The sequence below is a fragment of the Macrosteles quadrilineatus genome, unplaced genomic scaffold (genome assembly GCF_028750875.1).
Source record: "Macrosteles quadrilineatus isolate MER2022 unplaced genomic scaffold, UCM_ALF_1.0 Scaffold_2__2_contigs__length_208266976, whole genome shotgun sequence".
NCBI classification, from domain to species: Eukaryota; Metazoa; Arthropoda; class Insecta; order Hemiptera; family Cicadellidae; genus Macrosteles; species Macrosteles quadrilineatus.
Window position 1 is genome coordinate 13,632,141 of NW_026542595.1, and position 24,821 is coordinate 13,656,961.

A 24,821-nucleotide genomic window follows, 5' to 3' on the forward strand; every position below is an offset into this window, starting at 1 on the left:
TGTGTATTTATTTATTTATATATTTGCCAACAGATTAACACCTATAATACAGTTTGGTTAGAAGGACAGTTTGAATTAGTCGTAAGTACTTCAGTTCTTTTCTCAAATGTAAACGTTGGTTTTTGGTACTGATACTAGTATGATACTGTACTACTTTTCCTTAGAACCGGTGGTAGCAGTAATAATAATTTTTACATACAAACACATCACTATTTTCACTATTTATTTATAAACACTGCACCTTATTACTTAAATTTAATTGATGTCTTACTGTATAATTTTTAGCATTTTCTGTCTGGACTCCAAAATGTTGTGTGGACTCAATTAATTCTGTACTAGTGTACATGTTGCTCGAATTCGAGCAATTGCAAAGTATTACAGGAGTTATTTCAAAACTAATAACAGTCATATTTAATGAGTTTAAAAGAGTCAACTCTAAGATTACTGGTGTGTAAATTAGACCATGTTTATCTTCGTTATTGATAAACCTAAAGCATTCCGGCCGGTTTTCTCCTTCTCAAAATGCCTCGCTGTACAGGCAACACAGGTCATTGATATAGGGCCAATTGAGAACGAAAAGTCGTTTTGGGGTAGTGTTAGGGCGCATTTGTAACCTAATAGTTGAGATTGACCAGGGTCAGGTGCTGACTGTGATGAGTTATGCCTGTTAAAATGTTTAATCTATGCTATTACGCGACACACTGTTCTGTAGCTGCGGTCGTTATCACGACTACGCATCCTGTCTATGTTTCGATGTCGTCGCGTCGGAGGCATTTAAAAGAAAAAAACAACAAATAAACAAATTATAGCTACACAAAACAACGATAAATGCACAAATTTAAGTTACAATCATGCTAACACGATCCGTCATAGCGACACAAAACAACGATGAATACACAAATTTAAGATACTGTACAACCATCCTAACACGATTCACCTTGGGGGTTATGTTTACACAAACTCAAATAGTAAACAAATGTACTTACTCAGTGCGTTTCATTGAATTGAAAAATAAATAACAGCAATTAAATTATACAGCTGATCAAAATGTAAACAATTATGTTCTTAATAAGGATAACATGGGAACTTTCAAAGCCACTGGGGCAGAGCCACAGCCACCTCTAATACATAAGATACACCTCTAATATATTAGAGGTGGCTAGGCTATGGCAGAGCCCAAGGGACTATAAAAAAAATGTAAGGCCAGTTTGCAAATCTACACGATACGCTCTTTCCAATGAGACGTCAATGAATAAAATCGGTTATGAAATGGCGGAGGAGTTCAACCGACAAACTTTCATGTAGCGTATTAATTATATAGATTTGTGTGTGTATGTCTATTGGTAACGCATTAATGTCCTTATTTTTCGTGGAAAAGACAAAAATATACCCCCCGCCGCAGCAAACCTGCAGACTAAGCGAATTTCCCTTAGCCTGATAGGATTTACACTAAAATGCCTCCTTAAAAATATCATATTTATTCCCTATTTAAATAGAATTAGTTTAACGAGTACTTAGGTTTGCTGCAACAGGGAGGGTAAAAAAGGTGTTTTTTTGTTAATAGTTTAGTAAGAAATGAATGTATTTTCCAAATTTGATCAAAATATGTCCATAAACAAGCAAACTACAACAGTTGACTTATTCTCCATAAGAATAACATGGGGATTTTAAATTTACAGTTTTTTGTAATTTTCTCCGTAACCATTAGGCGCACAATAACGCTTCAATATACAAAATTATTTGTTTTTTACGCTCTACAAAATGGTTTGAAAATAAATTGTAAAATTATGTGTTTTTAGGGTCAAAAATGGGAAAAACCTATTTTTACCCCATAAAACCCCCCATAAACCCCCGTTCCCATAGTCCGATCATGCTGGTTCGTGAACTCGTTCGAATAAATGTAGGTTTACACGTTTGTACCAAATTTCATCAAAATTGGATCATTTTTCCTCGAGTTATCGTGCTAACGGACACATATATATATATAAATATATATATAGCCTATATATATATATGAATTTGAACGGATGGTGTTTTTGGCCTCTAAGGACCTCAAAACGAAAAAATAAATCGGTCCCGGGTCCAGGTCTTACCATCAAGGGCGGTCCTAGACATATATTTTGGGGGGGGTCACCGGGGGGCCTGGGGGGTATGGAATACCCCCCAGCAAAGGAGGGGGGTCCGGACCCGGGGAAAAATTTGGAAATAACGTGCTAAAACGAGTGGTTTTGAAGCTATTTTGAGGGCCTAGTTTAATGTGTTCAAGCTTCCCAGTTTATTTAAAGGTCAAAGAAATGTCTAAAAATAAACCTGTATAATGTCATGTTTTTGCATTATTGAGACTTGGGGTTTTAAGATCAAAGGAATACCGCAACATTACAACACATTCAAGCATTATTGATTTACGAAAACACCCTTTCAACTCATGGTAGATGTAATTTCCTTCCACCATGCTTTCAACTGGTGCCAATGTGCATGCTAAACGGAAAATGTCCAAAATCAGACCAAGATTTCGAACCAGAGAACTTATTTTATCTAAGAAGTGTTTAAGAACTTGAACCCAAAACTACTGCATTATACCTGCCCAGTAAGCAACAGTTAACCTACACAAAGTACACTAACCAACTAACGTTGCTGTCGGCGTCCCGTCACTGGTACTGGTACCTCCTGGAGAATTGGTTCTCAGTGTTCTCATTTTTTCTACGCCAATGCCAGTGGCATTTTACAAGGGGTCAACGTGAGAATAAAGTTTTTGTGCATCGATTTTGTAGTTTTGCTGGGAATTAAATCTGTCCCTTCCACATCTAAGTCTGAGACACTACCATTTTGTTGTTGTTTTATGGCTAGCAACATGCCAATTGGGTTGTGGTATTCTTAAATATGATATCAGGTGCTCTAAATATGAATACTATTTAATATTGAAAGTTTTGAAATTTGCTACGGTAATCATTGAATTACATTACTGTAATTACAAATTCCTAACGCTCAATACAGATAAATTAATCTTCAACTACCTTTCAAGCTTTGACTATTGATACAACTTCTTTTCTTTATCCAATACCCAAACCCAATTCAAGTTTTCAATCATTTAAGTTAAAATGAATGATAACATGCCGAAAAAATTAAATAAGAAGAAGAATGCGGCCGAACGTTGAATGTCTCGGCATCGGGCACTGCCGTTGCTGTATATGGCTGAAAGCGTACCGTCGTCTGCCAATCTTCCCTACTTTTCATAATGTACAAAAAAACAGTCAGACTCGAACAATGAGTTTTAGGTTAGAGTTTGTAATTAGTCCTTACATTCACCACAAGTGTAAAGACAACAATTAATTTCAATTTGGCAGAACGATTTGCAATAAAAATTATTAAAGTTCCCCTGGTATAATAGTTTATATATATAAAAAATATTTTGGGGGGGGTCATGACCCCCCTGACCCCCCCCCCCCCTGGGACCGCCCTTGCTTACCATGAGTACTACGGTAATAGCTTATTCCCTATATGGGAAATTCGCTAATATTCCCTATATGGGAAATTCGCTAAAAGAGCACCATTGTCAATAAAAATTTCAACCCGAATAAAGTGTGCAGTAGCACAGAAAACATACTACTATAACCATAGTAGTATGTTTATAGTAATATGTTTTCTGTGGCAGTAGTGAGGTTGAGGTAGTGTTTTAACTACTTTTAACCAGTGTGGAAAGTAACTTTCAATTACAGGCTTACCTTAGGGCTATGCCTCGTAGATCTATACTGTAAAGCAATTCCTTTCATCGTTTGATATAAAATATGGACTAACACGATCGGGTGACATTTAATTGCGAAGCATTCGTTTTGGCTTTGAAACTGTCAGATATTGTATTTTGAGAAGGTTTATGTATTCCTAAACAGTTAGTTTCGCCATAATATTTGGAATAATGCACACTAAATATGCAAACCAACTCCTGTTCTGAATATAAGGCTTTAACTTACTACAAGATTCCTGTACGTAGAACAGGCAAACAGCTAGTAACATATAAAAAAGTAAACCAAGGTTGACTACAATAATAACTCCTTTGTACTCTTTTGTGTCTTGAATCATTTTTCATTAACCTGGCCACATTAACAATCTGGTAACAATTGGTAACAATCTGGTTAAGTTTGCAAGTTTCTCATAATATTTTTAATGCTGTTTTTTCCTTTTTAGGAAAAAAAATAGAAATATGAACTCCACTCTACCTATCCATGAAGCTCTGAAACCCCTTTCTTGGCTTGTTGGATCATGGATTGGTAGTAACGGAGTCGGACAGTTCCCTACAATAAAGCCCTTCAACTACTGTGAAGAGATAAGTTTTCTCTCATTTGGTCAACCGCTGCTTAACTTTACTTCACAAACCTGGCATGCTGAGAAAAAGAATCCAATGCACTTTGAGGCAGGATTTCTGAGAATCAAACCAGATTCAAACCAAGTTTCATTTGTTGTCTCGCACAACTTTGGTAAGAAAAGCTAGTGTTGAAAACATATTTGAATCATTGAATCATATCTTTATTACTTATTGTGTTTGACAGTTTTGTGTGAAGTCTGTAATGTGAATTTTTTAGCGAATTTTCTATACAGGGAATAAGCTATTACCGTAGGTTTCATGGTAAGACCTAAATCCTGAACTGATTTTTTACCAAAATGCATTTTCCTAATTTGATCAAAATATATTCATAAACAAGCAAGCTATTGCAGTTTACTTATTCTCCATAAGAATAACATGGAGATTTTGAATTCACAATTTTTTGGAATTTTCTCCATAACCATTAGGCACATAATAATCAGGGCTGAACTTACCTAGGGGCGGACGGGGTGAGCACCCCTTCCTTATTAGCTCAAAAATTAATTAGGCGCTTACCGAATAGCCTCTCTCGTTTTGTGTAGTTGAAAATTATGATCGTGTGAAACTAACACAAATACCGGAAATTGCCGCGATTGCAAGAAATCATGACAGCCGTAGCCGCGATCGCGGTAAATCATCACAAATTTTGCCGCGATTGAAATAATATGATCCCAGATAATGGTCGGGATCGCAACAAATTGTCATGAGTATTGAGATAATGGTGGATGGTGGAAACGAATGTTCCTGCTATCAGAAGACATTATCACATGTGTTGCCATGATCAAGAGAAATTTTCACTGATTTGGCCATGATCTAGTAATGATTGCGGAACTGCTGTGATCGTGGGGAATCATCACGGATGTTGACACGATTGTAGGAAATCCCCACATATTTTGGGGCGATTTTTATATAAGAGTACCAGTACAGATATCCAAAATCGCGAGAAATCATCGCGGATGTTACTGCGATCAGGGAAAGCACCACGGTGTTGCCGCAAAAGTGTTATACAGGGAGCGGCAGAAAAATCTGACGGTTTTCAAGCAAGTACTGTCAGGCAGCCGAGTGGAGGAGGGTGGTGGAGAGCGGCTCATTCTCAAGGCTAAGTGACCCCATTTCAGTCGCCATGGGGCAGTGGACCGGTATACAACGCGCGTTTGTCGTTGAGGCGTATTTTAAAACTGCAGGCTCGTTAGCACAGCTTGTCGCACTCGCTCCACGTTCTCCGGCGTCCTCTCTGACCTTAGACGGCCTGTAGGCCTACGTTTTGCAGTTGATCCTGTGGATCTAAAGGTATCCACCCACAATTTGATGGTGTTTCGGGATGGGATAGGGTCCCCACGAGCCACTTTAAAATGCCTACGAAACTTACGTTGCGTATCAACAACAGAATCGCCAGTTTTAAAATACGCCTCAACGACAAACGCGCGTTGTATACCGGTCCACTGCCCCATGGCGACTGAAATGGGGTCACTTGGCCTAGAGAATGAGCCGCTCCCCACCACCCTCCTCCACTCGGCTGCCAGACAGTACTCGCTTGAAAACCGTCAGATATTTCTGCCGCTCCCTGTAGAATGAAGTAAAGTTTTCAAAGGTTTTACATTCTCACTTATTTACCTGAATTAATTAATTATAGTTATTTGTTCATGTGTTTTCATTCAAGTCCCAAATAAAGTATGTATTGCACCAGATTAAAAAATTTCTTTAATCTACTGTATTACAGTAAAAAATAAATTTTAACTAATCCTTGTAGGCGTACTTTGTGCTATTTTATTTTTTATTTTGACTGAATTGTTGAAAAGGATATCTATACTTATTTAATACGCAAGCAGGTTTTTTGTGACAATTACTAATTTACTCCTCCAAAACTACTGAATAGTGATGTGCGTATCGATACAAGGACCGCAAAATATCGATACGTCGGAGTGTATCGATATGCCCGTATCGATACACCTATAGCCAATATCGTATCGTTCATTTATTAATATAAATCTTATTTTTATGGTAAGAAATTTGTTTTCCCATCTTCCTCCCCTCAAAAGTAGTACGGTACCTAGTGAAAATTTGACATTTTACCCTAGCATCTTCAAAAACACTGGTAAAACATGTATTTTCAGCTATGTTTTGCAAATAACCTCAAAACTAAGGCCACCAGTTTCTACGCCCAGCCGTTCTCTCAAATTAGTGTGGACAAAGTTTCCAATTAAATATTTAGTTTCCCCCATGTTAATCTTATGGGAGAAACTCCAACTTTGATGGCCTGTGGGGCAAAGCCCGAGGATTTTTATTACAGGAATTGTTGAAAGGGGGCGTCTACACAAAAAATACTTTATTTTGACACATCGTTTGTAAAAATCCGTCCATTATTATCGGAGGAGTAGTGTTTTGTAGAAATCGCCTTCACGTATTATATATAAGGATGTAAGTGGCATACCCACCATCATTATTAGTACTTTTTGGTTCAATTAATTATCCCTGTGTAAAAACTAGGAAAACAATAACAAAATGTTTTCCAATTTTGAGGGTTTACCGGAATTTGGAGGTTATGTATGTATGTTTGATACAAATAAAAAGACACAGGAAGGAAACGGCTTTTCTGAGGTAAGATTACAAGCACTAACCCTCTTTACAAGCTTGTAAGTAACATGGTATTTGTCTATGCAGCTTGTATATTTGAGATATTTAAATAAAAAAAAATTACAAATAAACAATACGATACAATATTTTATCCGATACAGATAAAAATCGATACATGAGGATACGATACGATACACCATGTTCCGATACGTATCGATACATTGACCCGTATCGCACATCACTACTACTGAACCGATTGACATGTTTTTGGTGTCATTGTTTATGGATATGTATTGATAAAATTTGAAAAATTTATTTATTTCATCCTATACTATTGACGTATGGTCAAAAAACACTTTTTACCTTCCCCATAGCAGCAAACCTAAGCACTCGTTAAATCTAATGTTTAAATTGGGAATAAATATGTCTTATTTATGGAAATATTTGAGTAAAAATGTAATCAGACAAGTTGAAATTTGCTTAGTCTGTAGGTTTGCTGCGGCGGGGGTATTATCTTCATGAAATGTGGTTTTTGCTTCTTCATGTAGTGTATTTAATTTTGTTTTAGCTAAGTGAACTTTTTTGTACCGTATAACTTTTGATTTCTTCTTTGATCCAGATTTGTTTTGCTGTTCTCAATGTTCTTTGAGGTGCTTGAGTTTTGAATCCAAAATTATTAATGAAACAAATCCATTTAAAAATAAATTTTTGATTCCTTTGGACACCATAAAATATCTAGCTAGATTCTAGAAAAAAATGGATATATAAACAAAATGATTAAAAATATGATCAAAAAGAAAATGTAAAAAAAATGATTTAAATTCAAATTAAGAAAACAGTTTGAAACAAAAAAAAGAAAAGAAATTCATGTGCATCCCATACAACAAAAACTTAAACAAAGCAATAAAAAAAAACATTCAAACTGATGGATACTATCTAAAATCATATGTGTTGATTAATCTATACTATTATATAAAAATCTAATGGTGTCTGTCTGTATGTGTATTACTAATAGGTGCAAGAACTACTGAACCAACTGGGCTAAAATTTTACAAAAATATAGTTACCATACCAAGGACCATTATAGGACTGTTCACATTTCGATACTAACCGTAGGCTTTGCCCCTTTGGCTTTAAAAGTTCTGAGGTGAACATTTTAAAAGTAAATATTGATTGGTCTCCATGGCTGTGATGAGAACACTAACAATGTTTGTTTACGTTTGCTTTAGCATTTAAATGTAAACAAGAAGAACTGCTAAACTGCATATTTCACAATTTCAGACAGGTGATACAAAGAAATTAAATATAATATTTTCCATAAGTATGAGGTAGGTTTATTTTAATCTAACCTTTTATCATTATTCTAAAACTAAGTCAATGATTATAGAAAAAAAGATTTTATAGCCGTTGCTGTATCAACTCTGGCTCTGCTTTGGATTTTTTAAAGCTTAAGTGAAAATAATGCTATTGATATGTTTTCATGGAAACAGTATGAAAATTACAATGTATAGATGTTTTGTATGAATTTGGAGGCTACTTTAAATAAATTCTAACTGCTTCACATGTGTTAGATTAAATTAACATAACTTGCACATCACATTGTTTTTTATATGCATATTTAGGTAAATTAAGTTATTGTGTTTTGCTAAACCTATGCTTAGATTAAACTAAAGAATATCATCAATAACTAAATTGTCGTTGATTTTTGTTTTCTAAAATCTGTTGTATATGTGTAACTATATTTAATTATCAAATGGTAATACAAAATACTCTTATTTTATCTTAACATAGCTTTCAGTTCACATTTACATTATTTGATACATTTATTATTTGTGTTTTGCCACACCACTGATTAAATTAAACCAAGGAAAATATCATAAAACTAAGCAGTACACAGTGTTCTTTTGTTTCTAAAATCAATGAAATATCTGTTACTATGTTTTCTTAATGGTAAGTGTGAAAATGTAAAGGCAATGGACGATGGAACTGATTAAAAGAACTGGTTTGTATATTAAGTTGTTTGTTGATATTTTTGTATAGTAGAATCAGAGATGCAATGGAACATAATACTGTATTTGCTATTAAATTTTTTAGTCCTTGATGCTTTGATAATCATATTAGTTTTGTCTGCTGTCTTTAATTCTAAATTATTTGTTTGAAATTGTTTATAGTACCTATAGATATAGTTTCTTTAATATTTCAAAAGACTGTATTGATAAGGCACAGCAATATTTCTAAAGTTTATAACAGCTGACTTAGTTTTGCTAATGATTTATTGTGAGTGAAAAAACTGAAGATGAAAGGATTTGTGATTTAATATAAAGAAGAGTTTAATATAAAGATATTTAAATTTAATAATTAGTATTTTTGCAAATTCAAAATTGAAATTTAAAATGTCAATAATAAATTTAAAAATGTGTAATTAAGGGAGATAAAGGTAAATCTGGTAAATTATGTATGTCAAAGTTTTACTCGAAGATTTGGTCAGTTTTTCTCATATCAGCCTACACAAGATTTAAAATTAATCAAAACCAAAATGGTGGTATCCACTACTTACCAGATTTAAAAGACATGACTTAAACGTTTCTATCAATGCCATAAAAGTTAAATTTTGTTTCTAAAAGCGTTGGTGGATGTGTAACTATTACCTATATGCAAGAGATAAAGATTAAAATGTTTTTATTTTGTGTCCTCTTCCCGTTGCAAAGCACGGGTACAACAGCTAGTGTTGCATAATTTATCAAATCACATTGTTTCAAATACAGATTATATGATTGTAGTCCAAGCAAACTAAGAAAACTGACACAGGGATCATTAAAAAAATTGCAAGAAAACGTTTTATGGTTTTATTTTGTAGTGTTGGGTTTGCAGAATGACATACTAAAAGTTGCCAAAAATTGGTGCACGAGAAAACCACTAAAATAACAAATAAAAATGGCGGCTTTTCCCAACATTGGAAAATTTTAAAAAAAAGACACATGCATATTTTTATGAACATTTTTTGAGAAACTGACTTGGGACCACCGCCGATATTTATTGGTTCGTTAGTGCTTCATTTTCATAAGGAACGCGTTTTTGGCCGCCATCTTGGATCTGCCATATTGGACATAGATATATTTTTTTAAAATTTAATGACAGTGTTGTGACGCATCATTTCAAACTACATTTTTATACTGATTTTAATGCCAAAATCCGTTTTTAAATATCTTTTTTCGTTTAGAAAATATGGTCAAACGAAAACTCTCCCCCATACATTTCTTATGGACGTTTCGTAGTTTGATAATTTTTTAAAAATTATTTTTATTATATCTCCAGTTCTTATTAACGGTTGCAGTTTGTTCTAGCCTTAAAATATTCAGTAATGTAAGGGCTTTCATTTGAGCTCTTGAGCATTAAAATCATACGAGTTAAAGACCAGCTACGAACCTCAGAACAATATCAATTTTAACATTTTAGAAAAATATTTTTCTAAGTATATATTTCTAAGGCAGTCATGACAAACCTGTCTAAGTGCGCGCACGGGGTTCGTAGGCCTACTATTTTTCGTATAATCGTATGTATGTTTGTAAAAACTTTATTTATTTGACGACCTCCGATGAGTGATAAGTGTTTCTTGAAGACCTGATGATGAAGCTATTAATGCTTCGAAACGCGTAGTCTCAACAGACAGCCTTTGGATTACTCTGGCAGATCCAGGTAACATTATACCTTTTATAATCTAATATATTTTTATTAAAGGATTTATAACTCGGGTTGTTAATACGTCACCATTTTGTTCCTGGTCTCAAATTACTCAGTAAATGTTTGGCTTTGATTTTATTAATCATTAAACAAAATCTGATAATTTTAAAATGAGTCATGGATCTTAATTTAATATTAAAATGTATTTATTTTGGAATTCGTCTTTAGTTAAGGACGTATATCCCCAATTCTAAATCCCTCCCAACACTCATTATAGTCTTAAATAATTCCTAATATTATTGACTTTTATTTTAGCTATGGAATACTTATTGGGAGTTATTAGGGTTTGGGATGTATGTCCTTAACTAAAGACAAATTTCTAAAAAGAAATAATTTACTGTTAAATGAAAATTCATGACTCATTAAACATTTTTCAGATTTTATTTAGTGATTAATAAAATTAAAGGAAAACATTTACAGAGTAATTTAAGACCAGAAAGAACTTGGTGACGTATTAAAAACCCGAGTTATAAATCTTTTAATGTAAATATATTTCTAAAAAGTTAAAAAATTGATATTGTTCTGAGGTTCTTAGCCGGTCTTTAACTCGTCTGATTTTAATGCTCAAGAGCTCAAATGGAATCCCTTACATTACTGAATATTTTAAGGCTAAAACGAACTGCAACGGTTAATAAAAACTGGAGATATAAGAAACATAATTAAAAAAAATTATCAAACTACGAAACGTCCATAAGAAATGTATGGGGGAGTTTTCGTTTGAACATATCTTCTAAACTAAAAAAGATATTTAAAAACGGATTTCGGCATTGAAATCAGTGTAAAAATGTAGTTTGAAATTATGTGTTACAACACTATCATTACATTTAGAAAAATATATCTATGTCCAATATGGCAGATCCAAGATGGCGGCCAAAAACGCGTTCCCTATCAAAATGAAGTACTAACGAACCATTAAATATCGGCGGTGGTACCAAGTCAGTTTCTCAAAAAATGTTCATAAAAATATGTATGTAGTATCTTTATTTCAAAATGTTTTCAATGTTGGGAAAAGCCGCCATTTTAAATTGTGTGGTTTTAAATTTTAGTGGTTTTCTCGTGCACAGATTTTTGGCAACTTTTAGTATGTCGTTCTGCAAACCCAACACTACAAAATAAAACCATAAAACGTTTCTTGAAATTTTTTTAGGGTCATATCCTATATTTCTTTGACTATTGTGTTTAATTCTGAAGTTAAGTTATTTCTTTCATATCAAACACAAACACACTCCAATAAAATTAAGTTACAGATCAAAACTTTTTTAAATTATACACAATAAAATCAACATACCTACAACAGGAAACGTATACAACACATCTGGTGTCTACAAAATTAAAAATGCTCTGCATAAAATCCCCCATAAACCCCCGTTCCCGTGGTCCGATTATGCTGGATCGCAAACTCGTTCGAATAAACAAAGGTGTACACATTTGTACCAAATTTCATCAAAATCAGATCATTTTTGCTTGATCTGGATGGTTTTTTGGCCTCTAGGGACCTCAAAATGAAAAATTAAATCGGTCCCGGGTCCAAGTTTTACCATGAGTACTACGGTAATAGCATTCCCTATATGGGAAATTCGCTAAAATTGAAGAAATGTTTGAGTATAAACAAGAATATCATGCAAGAATGCATCATGCCAAGAACTTTTTTGACACATATAGGAGGATAAGGTAAAAATGTATACATCTGCATTAATTTGCATTTTATTTCAGGTGTATCAGAAGTAGAAGAGGGCACAGTAGATGAAAATAGATTAGTTCTAGAAACAATAAGTATTTCAAGAATGTCATTTGCTAAAGATCCAGCAGTTACAAAGGTAAACATCTAATAAAAAGCTGTAAAATATAGAATAGTGCATTTAGATTAAAAACTGGACATAAAGCACAGCCACCTCTAATACAAGGCCTTCAAACAAGAAAAGAAAACTTAACATTTTGTCATAGCTATCTAGACTTATGGTTCATCAGGTATGCTAAAACAAAAATATGAATATTTAAAATTGAAAATAATTTGATTTAAACAATCCAAGATATTTTTTTATTTTACTCTTTCATTTGTAATTGGAAGTTTTACAAGACATTTTCACATTCATTGCAATTACTGCAATATGATAAATAGGCCTACAAGCAAACAGACATCGTGTTTGTATTTTAGTACAAAAATCACTATTATATGCCATTTAAATATCTTGAATTAATTCTATAGAGCAGTGAAAACAGCAAAACTCTCATTTAAGTTATAGCCTAGCGTGTGTGAAGACGGACCCAGAAGGGGTGTGATTGTGGCGTTGCCAGTTCAAACGTTGCGGCCTTGTTTTAGAGGTAGCTGTGCATAAAGTGAATAGTTCTAATAAAGATTAAAACTGGAAAATGTTTGATCATAGTACAAAAAAAAAATTGTATTATAATATGTACAACACATAGTATCCTATTCTTATATGAGCAATGTTTGCTTGTATGTATGTATACTTGCACAAAGATCTCAAAAACGGCTTTCCTTCAAATGTTTTAAATAATTTATTTCTGGCCTTAAATGCCAGCCTGGTTAAAACTGTCAACAAAAATCTAATTACGTAAAAAAATTTTTTTTTTTTATCAGAATTTATTTTACAATCTGTTCAAACTTCAAATATGAGAACAATAAGTAAAACATATATCAAACAATGTCAGGAAGCAAGCACCTGTTCATCAACAAGTCTTGCCAAAAATTTGATCAGTCATTTAAACATTTACAGAAATCTGTAGCTTAGGTCCAGCACATGCACAACACTTTTTAACCCGGTAATGCACTGACTATTGTCCAGCAGATTAACAGCAAGACTGTTTGGATGATATTCTAATTTTTCTTGATAATTTTTGCTAAGGTCTGTAATTTCTTCTTTCACTGATTTAATTTTGAAGTCATTCCTAATTGTAGTGTTGGATACGAACCAGGGTGCGCCAATAATTCTTCCCCTATAAAAAAGTAATTTCTGGCCATATATGGCCATATCAAAATTCCATATATGTTTTTATAAAGCCATATATGGTTTTTTATGACCGTATATGGACGCATATATGGCCAGATATGGTTGTATCCATATATGGTGGTGTCCATATATGGTCATATATGTAGTATATATATATGGAATTATTGGCCATATATGGCCATACATGTTTTTTATATATGAAACTATTGTCCATATATGGCCATACATGTTTTCTATATATGAAATTATTGCCCATATATGGCCATAAATATCCTCCATATATGGAATTAAATTACTCATATATGGAATAATAATTTTCCATTTTTGCTCATGCATAAATGAGTTTTTGACAATAACTGGAATTATTATAAGGAATTGTTGCCACATTTGGATTATGTAACTGGCCTCCCAAACACTTCTTATAATATTATAAATCTTAAAGTTTGTGAGTTTGTGTGTTTTCTTGTTGCTCTCGCAAGCACAAACTACTGAACTGATTGAGTTGAAATAGGGGCAGATAATATAGGCATTACTCCTTTAAAGTAGTTAGTAGTAAAGTAATTAAAGTATCCAGATTTGAACCCAGATGACAAAATCCTGTACATACATCTATTGCACAATTTTATTATAACGCAACAAAATCTTAAAACTGACGTATAATTTTAAAATTTAAGTGTAGTAGGCCTAAATAAGGAGAATATTATATTAATAATTAATTAATTGTACCTTTGCTATCAAACGGCTGCAAATATCAATGTCACGTACTTAGGCTATATTAATAATAACTTTCTTCAAATGACCTAAAATGTCTAAGAAAAATCTTGTTTTACGAGACCAAAAATACAGCTTCTATCATTCGTAATAGGTTTTGTTAAGTCGTCTAACATGAAGCGGTTGTGGTGTAGTGGCTAAAGGGGTGGACTTACATGCTGGAGTCCCAGGTTCGAATCCCAGTCGGATGCGTGTAAATTTTGTTTAGAATTTTTTGAATTTAAAATTTTTATTATAATTTTAATGTATAGTTTATACCATTTAATGTGCAAATATGTTAAATTGTAATTTTTTTATTTATTTATATATTTTTTATTGAAAAATTTCCATATATGGGGGATTCCATATATGATCATATCTGGTTATATTTGGTCCAAAACCAAATATAACCAGATAAAAAAAATTTAATATGGCCATATATAATCTTTTTCATAAGGGTTCTCAGTGCCTTAGCCTGAAATCGTTCAAGAATTTCGATGTTGGATTTGCTCGAGGTCCCCCAAAGTTGAATTCCGTATGTCCAAATTGGTTTGATCATAACTTTATACAGTAAAATTTTGTTAGCCAATGATAATTTTGAATTCGTACCTAGTAGCCAATTGAGTTTACGAAGTTTTAATTCCATTTGCTGTCTCTTGCACCAGATATGAGATTTCCAATTTAATTTTTTGTCAAGAGTTAGACCTAAATATTTTACACTGTCTGCCTCCGTTAAGGCTACATTATTAATGGTTACAGGAGGATTGTACCCTGTTCTTAGAGTAAAAACAATATGTTTGGACTTGTTTTCGTTGACTTTTATCCTCCACTTTTTAAGCCAATACTGGAGTTCAGTCAAGGCAGCTTGTAGATTTATGTAAGCGACTTGAGGGTCCACATGACTCGACAACAGTGCGGTGTCATCAGCAAACGTAGCAACTGTGACGTTGGGGACCATAGGGATGTCTGCTGTATATATCAAATATAGCAAGGGACCAAGAACACTCCCCTGAGGTACTCCAGACTTTATCGGCTTCAGATCAGATAACGAATTTTCGAATTTTATTTGAAAAGACGTAAAAAAAATTAAATTAAAAACTTTTAACATTGTCTTGCCAAGTACGGTAACCATGTTGGTTGAACAAAATAACAAAGAAAAAAAGTAAACAAAAGACTTGTAACATTTGTTTATAACAAGCCATCCACAGTATACCAGCAAATTACAAAATACAGTATCAAGGGGATAACATCAGTTGTTACTATTGAGCAAAGATTACACTGAAGATTACTCGATACAGACTTCTAATCAAATAATGATTATTTAACTTAGCTCTCTCCCCCCATAACACATAATCCTAGGAGTACTGAGGCAATTTATTGTTAGCAAACTATGGTTTAGCAGTGAAATAAATATTTTAGAAGATCATATTTGTTTTATTAACCGACTTCCCCACTACCAACAAAAGGAGGAGGTTCTCAATTTGTTTGTGGCGATGTTTTTTTTTTCTATGTATGTTCACCAATTTCTCTGTGATTCTTTTACCGATCAGTGTGGTTCCACCACCAAAATAACCAGGAGAGTTTTTATTTGGTACCTTATATATTATGTTTAAGTATAATATTTGTTTCGGTGAAAAATTCTGAAAATCTTAAATATTCAACATTTATTTTGTTTACATTTGTGCAGATTGTTTACATTTGTGCAGAGAAGGCAATAAATAATAATAACATTCCTACAGCTGTTAGTTGAAACCATTTAAATGAAGCTACAGACAATTCTTCATGAAACAGTTACTTCATATTGATCAATAAACTATTTCTTGCTATGGAGCCTAAATGAATTACATTGAAAAAAATGTATTTTGTTTTGGTTACTATAAAAAATGTATTTTAACGTTTGACCTGATTTGTGTATACAGTAATTCTGTTTTTAGTATTGAATATTCTGACTTACAAAAACATATATGTTTCAGTGAATAGCTGTATGATATTGACAAATAAAGGTGTATTGTGAAAACCAAAGCAATTGCAAAACAGGTCTAAATATAAATTAAATGCAATTATTCCTTGCACGACCTAAGAAGTGTGACAATGCATAATCGTCAATTGTCTTAAAAGTGTTAAATATTTTAATTACTAAACATGCATTTGCAGATGTGGAATGTTTATTAATATTCTCTACCCAGTTACTATAACATATCAACATATCAATACTATTATGCCTGCTTCGGAAAGTCCTAGAGGAAGATGATTTGCAATTTCGACTAGGCTATATCTTGAGCAAACAAAACCCCCTACATGACTTACACCACCTTTAGCTGAACCAATCTTTCATATAATATTTTCCAAAGGTACTATACATGTTAACGACCAATTTTCCACTTTTGAGAGATTTTTTAGTGCTGGTGACTGAGGAATAACTTTCATATTGTTCCAAAAGGCTTGAGACGTTACTGTATTTCTTTTTATAATGTAGAAGTAAGTAAAAATCATGAAATAATTTATTTTTGTAAAAAAATACAACCGACTTCAAACGCTCTAAAAAGAATGAAATAATTTCAATAAAGTAAACTTTTGTATTAGTCTAGCTCACGTATTTCAAGTCGGCGCGGCTCAAACTACAAATATGAGTATGACTGAAATTAAATATTGTGTGTGTATTTTGAAAATCAATAAATTGTAGCTGGATAACATAAATATATAAAAAACATAGGTACTGAACTGTTTTGTTTATATATTAAAGGAAATATTTTCTTGTAATTTATGTTTACTTCAGAATAAATGCATTACCAAAATAACACACACAAATGTTCTATATGAATAGGAAAATAATTTAGTTTGATATTATGATAGGGAAAAGAAGCTAGTTTAGTATTAAAACGTTACTTTTCCAAGTTAGAATCATCTAAATGCGTTATAATCTTTTTAAAGATACTCGTTAATACCACTATAATGCCGATCTCTGATTACGGTAATGAAATAACACTTAACGCATAACTATGAAAAAGACATGGAGATTAACACCTTTAGTTATAGATAGTCACCTGCAATATGGACACCCTCTTTCAATTTTGTATCAAAAATCATCATAGAGCCGCGCCGACTTAAAATACGTGAGCTAGACTAATACAAAAGTTTACTTTATTGAAATTATTTCATTCTTTTTAGAGCGTTTGAAGTCGGTTGTATTTTTTTACAAAAATAAATTATGTAAATTAGAATTTACAAAAATTTTCAATCAGCTGTTTTTAATTTACCAACTGTCAAAACGACGTTTATGATAAGCTATTATAAACGAATAATTTTAGCATTGACTTTTAAGTAGTGTAAATCATTTTAATGTATTGTTATAAAACATAGAGCAAGTGTTGACGAGCGTTTCGTGTTGGTGACGTTTGAGTGCACTGGCGTCAATTCAATGTTTCACTCTTTATTTAAGAGTTACAATGTTTATGCACTCTGTTGTATAGTTAACATAATATGGACAGCTATATTAAGTTGAATTAGTATTTAATTTAATTTTATTACTCTAATCTTTATAGGCTAGTAAACAATATCTCAAAAACGGCTCTGACGATTTCCTTCAAATGTTGTAAATAATTTATTTCAGGCTAAAAAAACAAGTTTCATGCAGTTAAAACTGCCAAGAAAAATCTAATCACTTAAAAAATGAACACATTTCATGAAGATAATACCCCCGCCGCAGCAAACCTGCAGACTAAGCGAATTTCAACTTGTTTGATTACATTTTTACTCAAATATTTCCATAAATAAGACATACTAGGTGAACCCGTGCGAATTCGCACGAATAATAAATTAGGATGTTACTATAGCAACGTCGTTAGAAGTTGCGTCGTTGTATCGACGCTGGTCTTGACCTGGATCGTTGGCTATATGCATTTTAAGTTCTTTTTGCTGTTCAGTAGTAGTAGTTTGCAGGACGGAGCTGAAAACTTGCGCGTATGGATTAATATAAACCAAATTTTGAGTCAAAATGTGCATGAGTACAGTGCTGCAAGAGCCATTAGCTTTGTTTAGCATTCTTTCTTCAACAGCGGTTTCGACGTCGTAGATATGAATTTGGGCCTATGTAGGCTTGTACGCATAGCAACGCTGGTGGCGCTGCCTACGGATTGACAGGCAAAGCTCTCTCAAAACACTTAATGCTTTTTACCATGCCGTTGGCATTCTGGGTTATAGTAGTACGTTTTCTGTGCCGTTAGGCATACAACAGCGCTTCAATATACTAAATTATTTCTTTTTTTAAGCTCTACAAAACGGTTTAGAAAGAAATTGCAATAATCGTTATAGGCTAGTAAACAATATCTCAAAAACGGCTCTGACGATTTCCTTCAAATGTTGCAAATAATTTATTTCAGGCCAAAAAAAAACAAGTTTCATGTAAAAAAAAAATGAACTTAATAAAATAAATAAATACAACAGCTGATTATAAACAAACCTTAAACCAAAGTGGTTTTCATTTTATGACTGGAGGACGCTCTATGCTGAGGTAATGTTTAACAAATTACAAATAGACTGTAGTGTAACATTTGCTTTGCATAAATGGTATTGACAAAACACTGCTCTCAGAGTATGAATATGCTAATGACTTACTCTGAGCAAAGCTCGGTCCCCAGGTACTATTTACATGTCAGTACAAAATGCAATCAATGTTTCAGTTAAAAGTTTAAAACAATAACAAATATTTAAATCAAGATTGAAAATTAATTCCTCATATATTTCACTACTTTTAATCATACCCATATTATTTTTATTAATATATATATATTTAATTCCAACAGATACGGAGGGAGTATATTCTAAATGGAGACGTTCTCACATCAACCCTCTCAATGGCGACAACAAGCACACCATTGACAAAGCATCTCAGCATAACATACAATAGAAAGTTGTAGTATAGGTTGGCCTACTGTTGTCATGGCGAGGATAATAGACATGTAGACTCAGTTTGTTCTGTTCAGTTTATCTGGGTTATCAAAAGTAGTTGAAGTTGATTAAGTATCATTTTAACTGGAAACTTTAAAGTAAAATTATTTACAATTTAGGGAATATAAATTCTGTTTCTGCAAATTTATAAACAATAAATTATGACTTTGGGGCAGCAGTAAGAATTTAGATTTTGGCTGTCAAATTCATATATGACCCAGTTTTAAAAACAAATTTATTTATAATGTTCCCTGAATATAGTTGATGAAGTTTTTAGATTTGTAGTTTTATTATCTTTAGGAGGCTATCATAATAGTGGAACAATTCTATTTAACTGTGATGATATAGTTACCCAACCTCCCTCCCTCAGATCCCATAATCTAAGTTAAAAACATAGGTTCAATAATACTACATCTCAGTATGCAGTATGGCACTCTTGGCTGAAGACTCTGCTGAAAATTTAACAAGGAAGAAATTTAGAACAATCTTTTTAGTAAACGAAAAGTTAAATCCATCCAATAGTCGATATTAGATTTTGATTTAGCAAATCGATATCTACCCCTGGCGTAGCGCTAGGAAAATGGGCTTACCAAACTAACTTTTTTTTTAATGCATTTAAATATTCAAGGTGTAAAAAACAAAATTGATGATTTAAACTTAATTCTAGAAAAAATAAGTAAAAATACCCAAATAATATGTTTAAATGAGCACTGGTTGACAGAGGAAAATATATGCATGTTAAACAAAGTTAAAGGTTACTATATGGTAGACTATTATATTAGAAAATCTGCCAAAAGAGGAGGAACAGCAATTTTATTAAAAGAAGGCTCAGGAATAAATTGTAAAGTACGAGATGATCTAAAAGTTTTAAATGCAGATTTCTATTTTGAGTGCTCAGTAGTGGAAATATTAAATTTTTCAGAGCCTGTTATAATTATATCCCTTTACAGGGTGCCATATAAGTTTACCCTAGGAACCTTTCTTAAAAAGCTTCAGTCTATGTTTAGAATGTTTAAATCTAGGAAAAAGGTCAATGTATTCTTTGCAACAGACTGTAATGTTAACGTTTTAGATAGTGTAGAGTCTAAGGAATTTTATAATGTAATAAACTTCAATGGGTTCAAAATAAATATCAAAGAGGTGACTAGACCCATTAGCAATACTTGCATCGATAATATTATAACAAATAAAAAACTCACTTTGACAAATATTTTGGTAGAGGACATAGGCCTTTCTGATCATAGTGCCATTTGGGCTGAAATACCCAATTTTAAATGTAAAGTAGAAAATAAAAAGTATACCCTAAAGAGAAGATTTACACCAGAGGCTATTCACGAATTTAAAGAGTCAATAAAGCAAACAGATTGGAAGGTAGAATCAAACAAGTCAGCAAATGAAAATTATGATAACTTTTTAAGAGAGTTCATGTTAAATATGAATGAGTCCTTTCCTGTAAAACCTTTGAGGCAAGAAAATGGTAAAGTAATAAAATGGATAACAGAAGGTATAAAAATTTCAAGTAAGAAAAAAAGACTTCTCCACAGTGAAATAAAGATTAATAAAAGTGCCAAGTTGCAAAATTACTACAAGATATATAGACGAATATTTAGAAAAGTTGTAAGGGCAGCTAAACGTAAGGCAAATGATGACTTTATTAAAAGATCTAAATGTAAGAGTAGAGCATCATGGAGGGTAATAAAGAATGAGTTGGGAATGATACAAAAGAATAATAATGACATAAAAGAAATATTGATTGACGGAAAAACTATCAACAACCCCATAGTTATTCCTAATTACTTTAACAACCATTACCTAAAAATAAAACAACAACTGAAAGTTCAAAGTTTGCCACATAGAGCAATTGAGTGCTGTAGTAAGGTAGCCATCCCAGATAATACAGAATTTACATTTAAAGAAGTAAAAGAGATAGATGTATTAAAGATTATTAAGTCAATATCGAACAAGAGATCAACAGGTTGGGATGAAATTCCAGTTAGATTAATTAAGGACTGTAAAGAGTACATAGCTGCACCACTTACAAAAATAATAAATCAATCATTAAAAACTGGTGAATTTCCAACAAACCTTAAAACTTCAATCGTAAGGCCAATTTTTAAGAAAGGAAATAGAAATTTAATTGAAAACTATCGCCCTGTCTCACTATTACCTGTGTTTTCTAAAATAATTGAAAAGGTGGTACACACGCAACTACAAGAATATTTAGAATCAAATAGATTAATTACAAACAGTCAGCATGGTTTTAGGAAGTCACACTCAACAAACTCAGCACTAATATCACTAACAGATGATATATATAAGGCCATGGATGGATCACAGTCGACTCTTGCAGTTTGCTGTGATCTATCAAAGGCTTTTGACTGTGTAGACCATGCAGTCCTTTTAAAAAAATTAACTAAATATGGGATCAGAGGGTCGAGTTGGAAGTGGTTTGAATCATACCTAACAGGAAGAAGGCAAAAAATATCAATAATAATAGAAAACAATAAATATGAATCTGAGTATGACACAGTTGTAACAGGAGTGCCACAAGGCTCAATTTTAGGCCCAGTTTTATTTACTACACCAACGACCTCCCAGAGAATGTAAATGCCAAAATAATCATGTTTGCTGATGACACTACAGCACTCATAAAAGGAAAGCATTTATTAGATATAAAGGAGAACGCAGAGGCTACGATACAAGATCTAGAGCATTGGTTTGTTATTAATGGCCTTCATTTAAATACTAGTAAGACGAGTTTAGTTCATTTTTGAAACTTACAGAGTAGGGAAGGAGAGTTGAAGCTAAGAATTAGCGGTAATGATGTGAAATGCCAGATTTCAGTAAAGTTATTAGGTGTTGTGTGTGACCAGAACTTAAATTGGCGGGAACATACGACACAGCTATGCAAGAAGTTAAATAGTATATGTCACAACATGAGCTGTCTAACTCATTGCACAAGTATTGAAACTAAAGGTCCACCCTGAAGACCTGGTTAAAAACAAAAAAATTTTTTTCTATAGAATGTTATTTAAATAGGGACGTTAAGTTAGATTAATAATTTAGTAAGACATTTTTGTTATTTCTTATATCCTGTATATGACTTTATGTCCTGTCAAAAAATGATGTAATGACATGTATTAAATAAATAAATAAATAAAATGACACTCTACTACGGATATTTTTATTCATTAATAAAATATGGGATAGTGTTATGGGGTAATACTGAATTTTCTAAAGAAGTACTAACAGCACAAAAGAAAATCTTGAGAATAATGACTTTAACAGGGCCAGGTTCTACATGCAAAAATCTATTTAGAAATTTGAAAATCCTTACAGTACCAAGTATTTATATTTATGAAACTTTAAACCATGTAAAGAACAACCTAACATGGTACTCAACTGAGAAAACCCAACACCATTACAACACAAGAAATAAAAATTTACTGGTTTATCCACACCACTCTACCACTGCTCTAGAAAAAGGTATTTATTACATGGGAATGAAACTTTTTAACAAATTACCTAACAACATGAAAGAAGCGTCTCAGAAAGATTTTTCAGAGAGTGTTAAAAGATTATTGATCAGAAAGGCCTACTACAAAGTTCAAGATTTCTTAAATGATACTGAAATATAATCTAGTGGTTCTAGTCATTTAGTATTAGTTTTGTTGTTTTATATTATCTACTTTTATATGTTTATCACATTCAAACACTTACGGGAATTATTTGTTTGTGTCAAAATCGTATATTATTGTTCATATATTTATTCTCTGTTAATTTTTTTGTTGCCATTTTGTTACCCGTAGATTTACAAATTTTATACCTTGTTATGTTTGAATATGTTCATGTTGTATTGTAGCACTAAATTTAAGACTGTGATCAACATCTTAGGAACCAATTTATGTTTTAGAATAATTAAGGACTGAGAATCAATTTTTAAGAGATCAAGACGAAGCACCTGTACATGTGATTTTCACAAATTTGTATGTTATGTGCAAATAAATTATCATTATCATTAAACTAAACCTGCCAGCTTTTCTACCCTCTGCCCACACACTAATCACTAATCTCTTTTACTACTGTGCATCTTGTTCTTGATGTTTTTTACTGTTTAACACCTCTCTGTCTTGTTGTTTAGAAGCATTTGTCAATATCTTCCAAAGAATTTTATTGGTGTAGAATAATGGAAACCATTAATTAAATCATGCATACACTAACATCTTTATTAACAGTACAAATTATATAAAAAAAAAAAAAAAAAAAACTGAAACATGCTGATCCTTAGACAATTGTAACTTTTTCTAAATAAATGCAGATGGTCATAAAAATCTATGCTTATACCACAAATCTGCTATGGATTTCCCTTTTGATTTACAGTCTTTGAACCCTTTAAGTGTCTTGGATGTTTGGTACCACACATAATCAGCCATTTTGTCACTTGCCATTGACTCATCACTAATGCTGAGGGCTGTCATGTTCTGTGTTAGTTTGTCAAGGTCAGCAACACACGAGCATGGTTTTGATGTTGATGGTGTAAATGAGAAACACACTTGTTGGGAGCGATCAGATAATTTGTAATGGTCTTTAGGAAGAAGCCATTCTGAACTAACTGTCTCTGTGTTTTTCTTTTTTAGAAAAACAAACATATTTGTCAAACCAACTTTTTTCTGGAAGTTTGCATTGACCTCATCTGAAATTATAATCCCCCTGAAAAAAAAACAAAACAAAAAGACTTAGGTAAAAACCCAATAAATTTGTGATCAGGAGGCAAAAAACAACAGAAATGAAACTAACTATATTGAAGGATTAACACTTTTACCTACGACCGTTTTTTAAAGTAGTCATCAGTTCAGTTCTTAGAATTGAAAAGTGTTACTTAACAGCTGTTTAATTTCATAACAGCATAGTTTCATTTTATAACAGCATAGTTTTTCTCATAAGAACACGGTAACGGACCAATTAGGTTCAAGGATTGAGAAAAAAGAAGTAAAATTGTAATGCTTTGAACGTCAACTAATCAGCTGATCAGTTGACAATTTTAACTGTTAATCCGACTTGTTCCTGTTGATACTTGTATTCGTAACCTAAGTTGGTGGAAGTTAAAGAAAGGTAGATTAAACTGATTAAAAATGTCAGTTAATGAAAGTGAAGTTGACGAGATGAAAAGAGAGCACAAACTGTTTGTGCTAATCTTTTGCCACCAAAGTCGAAACAAAGGTATGCAATTACATACCACCAATTAATTAAATGGACGAAACAAAATAAGGTTAAATTGATAAATGAAAATGTGCTTCTGGTTTATTTTTAAAACCTCTTAACCACTCATTGTGGACCACATATTCGATGCTGAGATCTAACTGTAAATTAACTGTTTCACTATATTATTTAGTTGTCAAAAAAATATGCAATATTTTCCTAATTGTATCTGATACTGTACAGTATTTATGGTAAGAATGCTGCTAGCAGAACGTATTCCCTGA

The 24,821-nt window shown here is 32.5% G+C and overlaps 2 protein-coding genes across 5 annotated transcripts in view; one reads left to right on the top strand and one right to left on the bottom strand.

The window, feature by feature from the left end:
- LOC128987119 (peroxynitrite isomerase THAP4-like) lies at window positions 1-23,600 on the top strand. 4 transcript variants are annotated; one of them, XM_054407829.1, is made up of 4 exons: window positions 11-81; window positions 4,183-4,472; window positions 12,386-12,489; window positions 19,194-23,600. In XM_054407829.1, exon 4 carries the CDS (start codon window positions 19,948-19,950, stop codon window positions 21,943-21,945), a length of 1,998 nt encoding a protein of 665 aa, XP_054263804.1. In that variant the 5' UTR covers window positions 11-81; window positions 4,183-4,472; window positions 12,386-12,489; window positions 19,194-19,947; the 3' UTR covers window positions 21,946-23,600. The 4 variants fall into 3 exon arrangements, with proteins under 4 accessions (XP_054263805.1, XP_054263804.1, XP_054263807.1 ...); XM_054407833.1 differs by lacking the exon at window positions 19,194-23,600 and adding an exon at window positions 15,230-15,542; XM_054407830.1 differs by lacking the exon at window positions 4,183-4,472 and having other exon boundaries at window positions 1-81.
- The window catches only part of LOC128987121 (MAD2L1-binding protein-like), a 26,785-nt gene continuing 25,500 nt past the window's right edge, over window positions 23,537-24,821 (bottom strand). Inside the window, exon 4 of the mRNA XM_054407835.1 lies at window positions 23,537-24,048. Coding sequence (XP_054263810.1) covers window positions 23,661-24,048 — 388 coding nt within the window. The 3' untranslated portion in view covers window positions 23,537-23,660. The remainder of the gene's footprint in view (window positions 24,049-24,821) is intronic.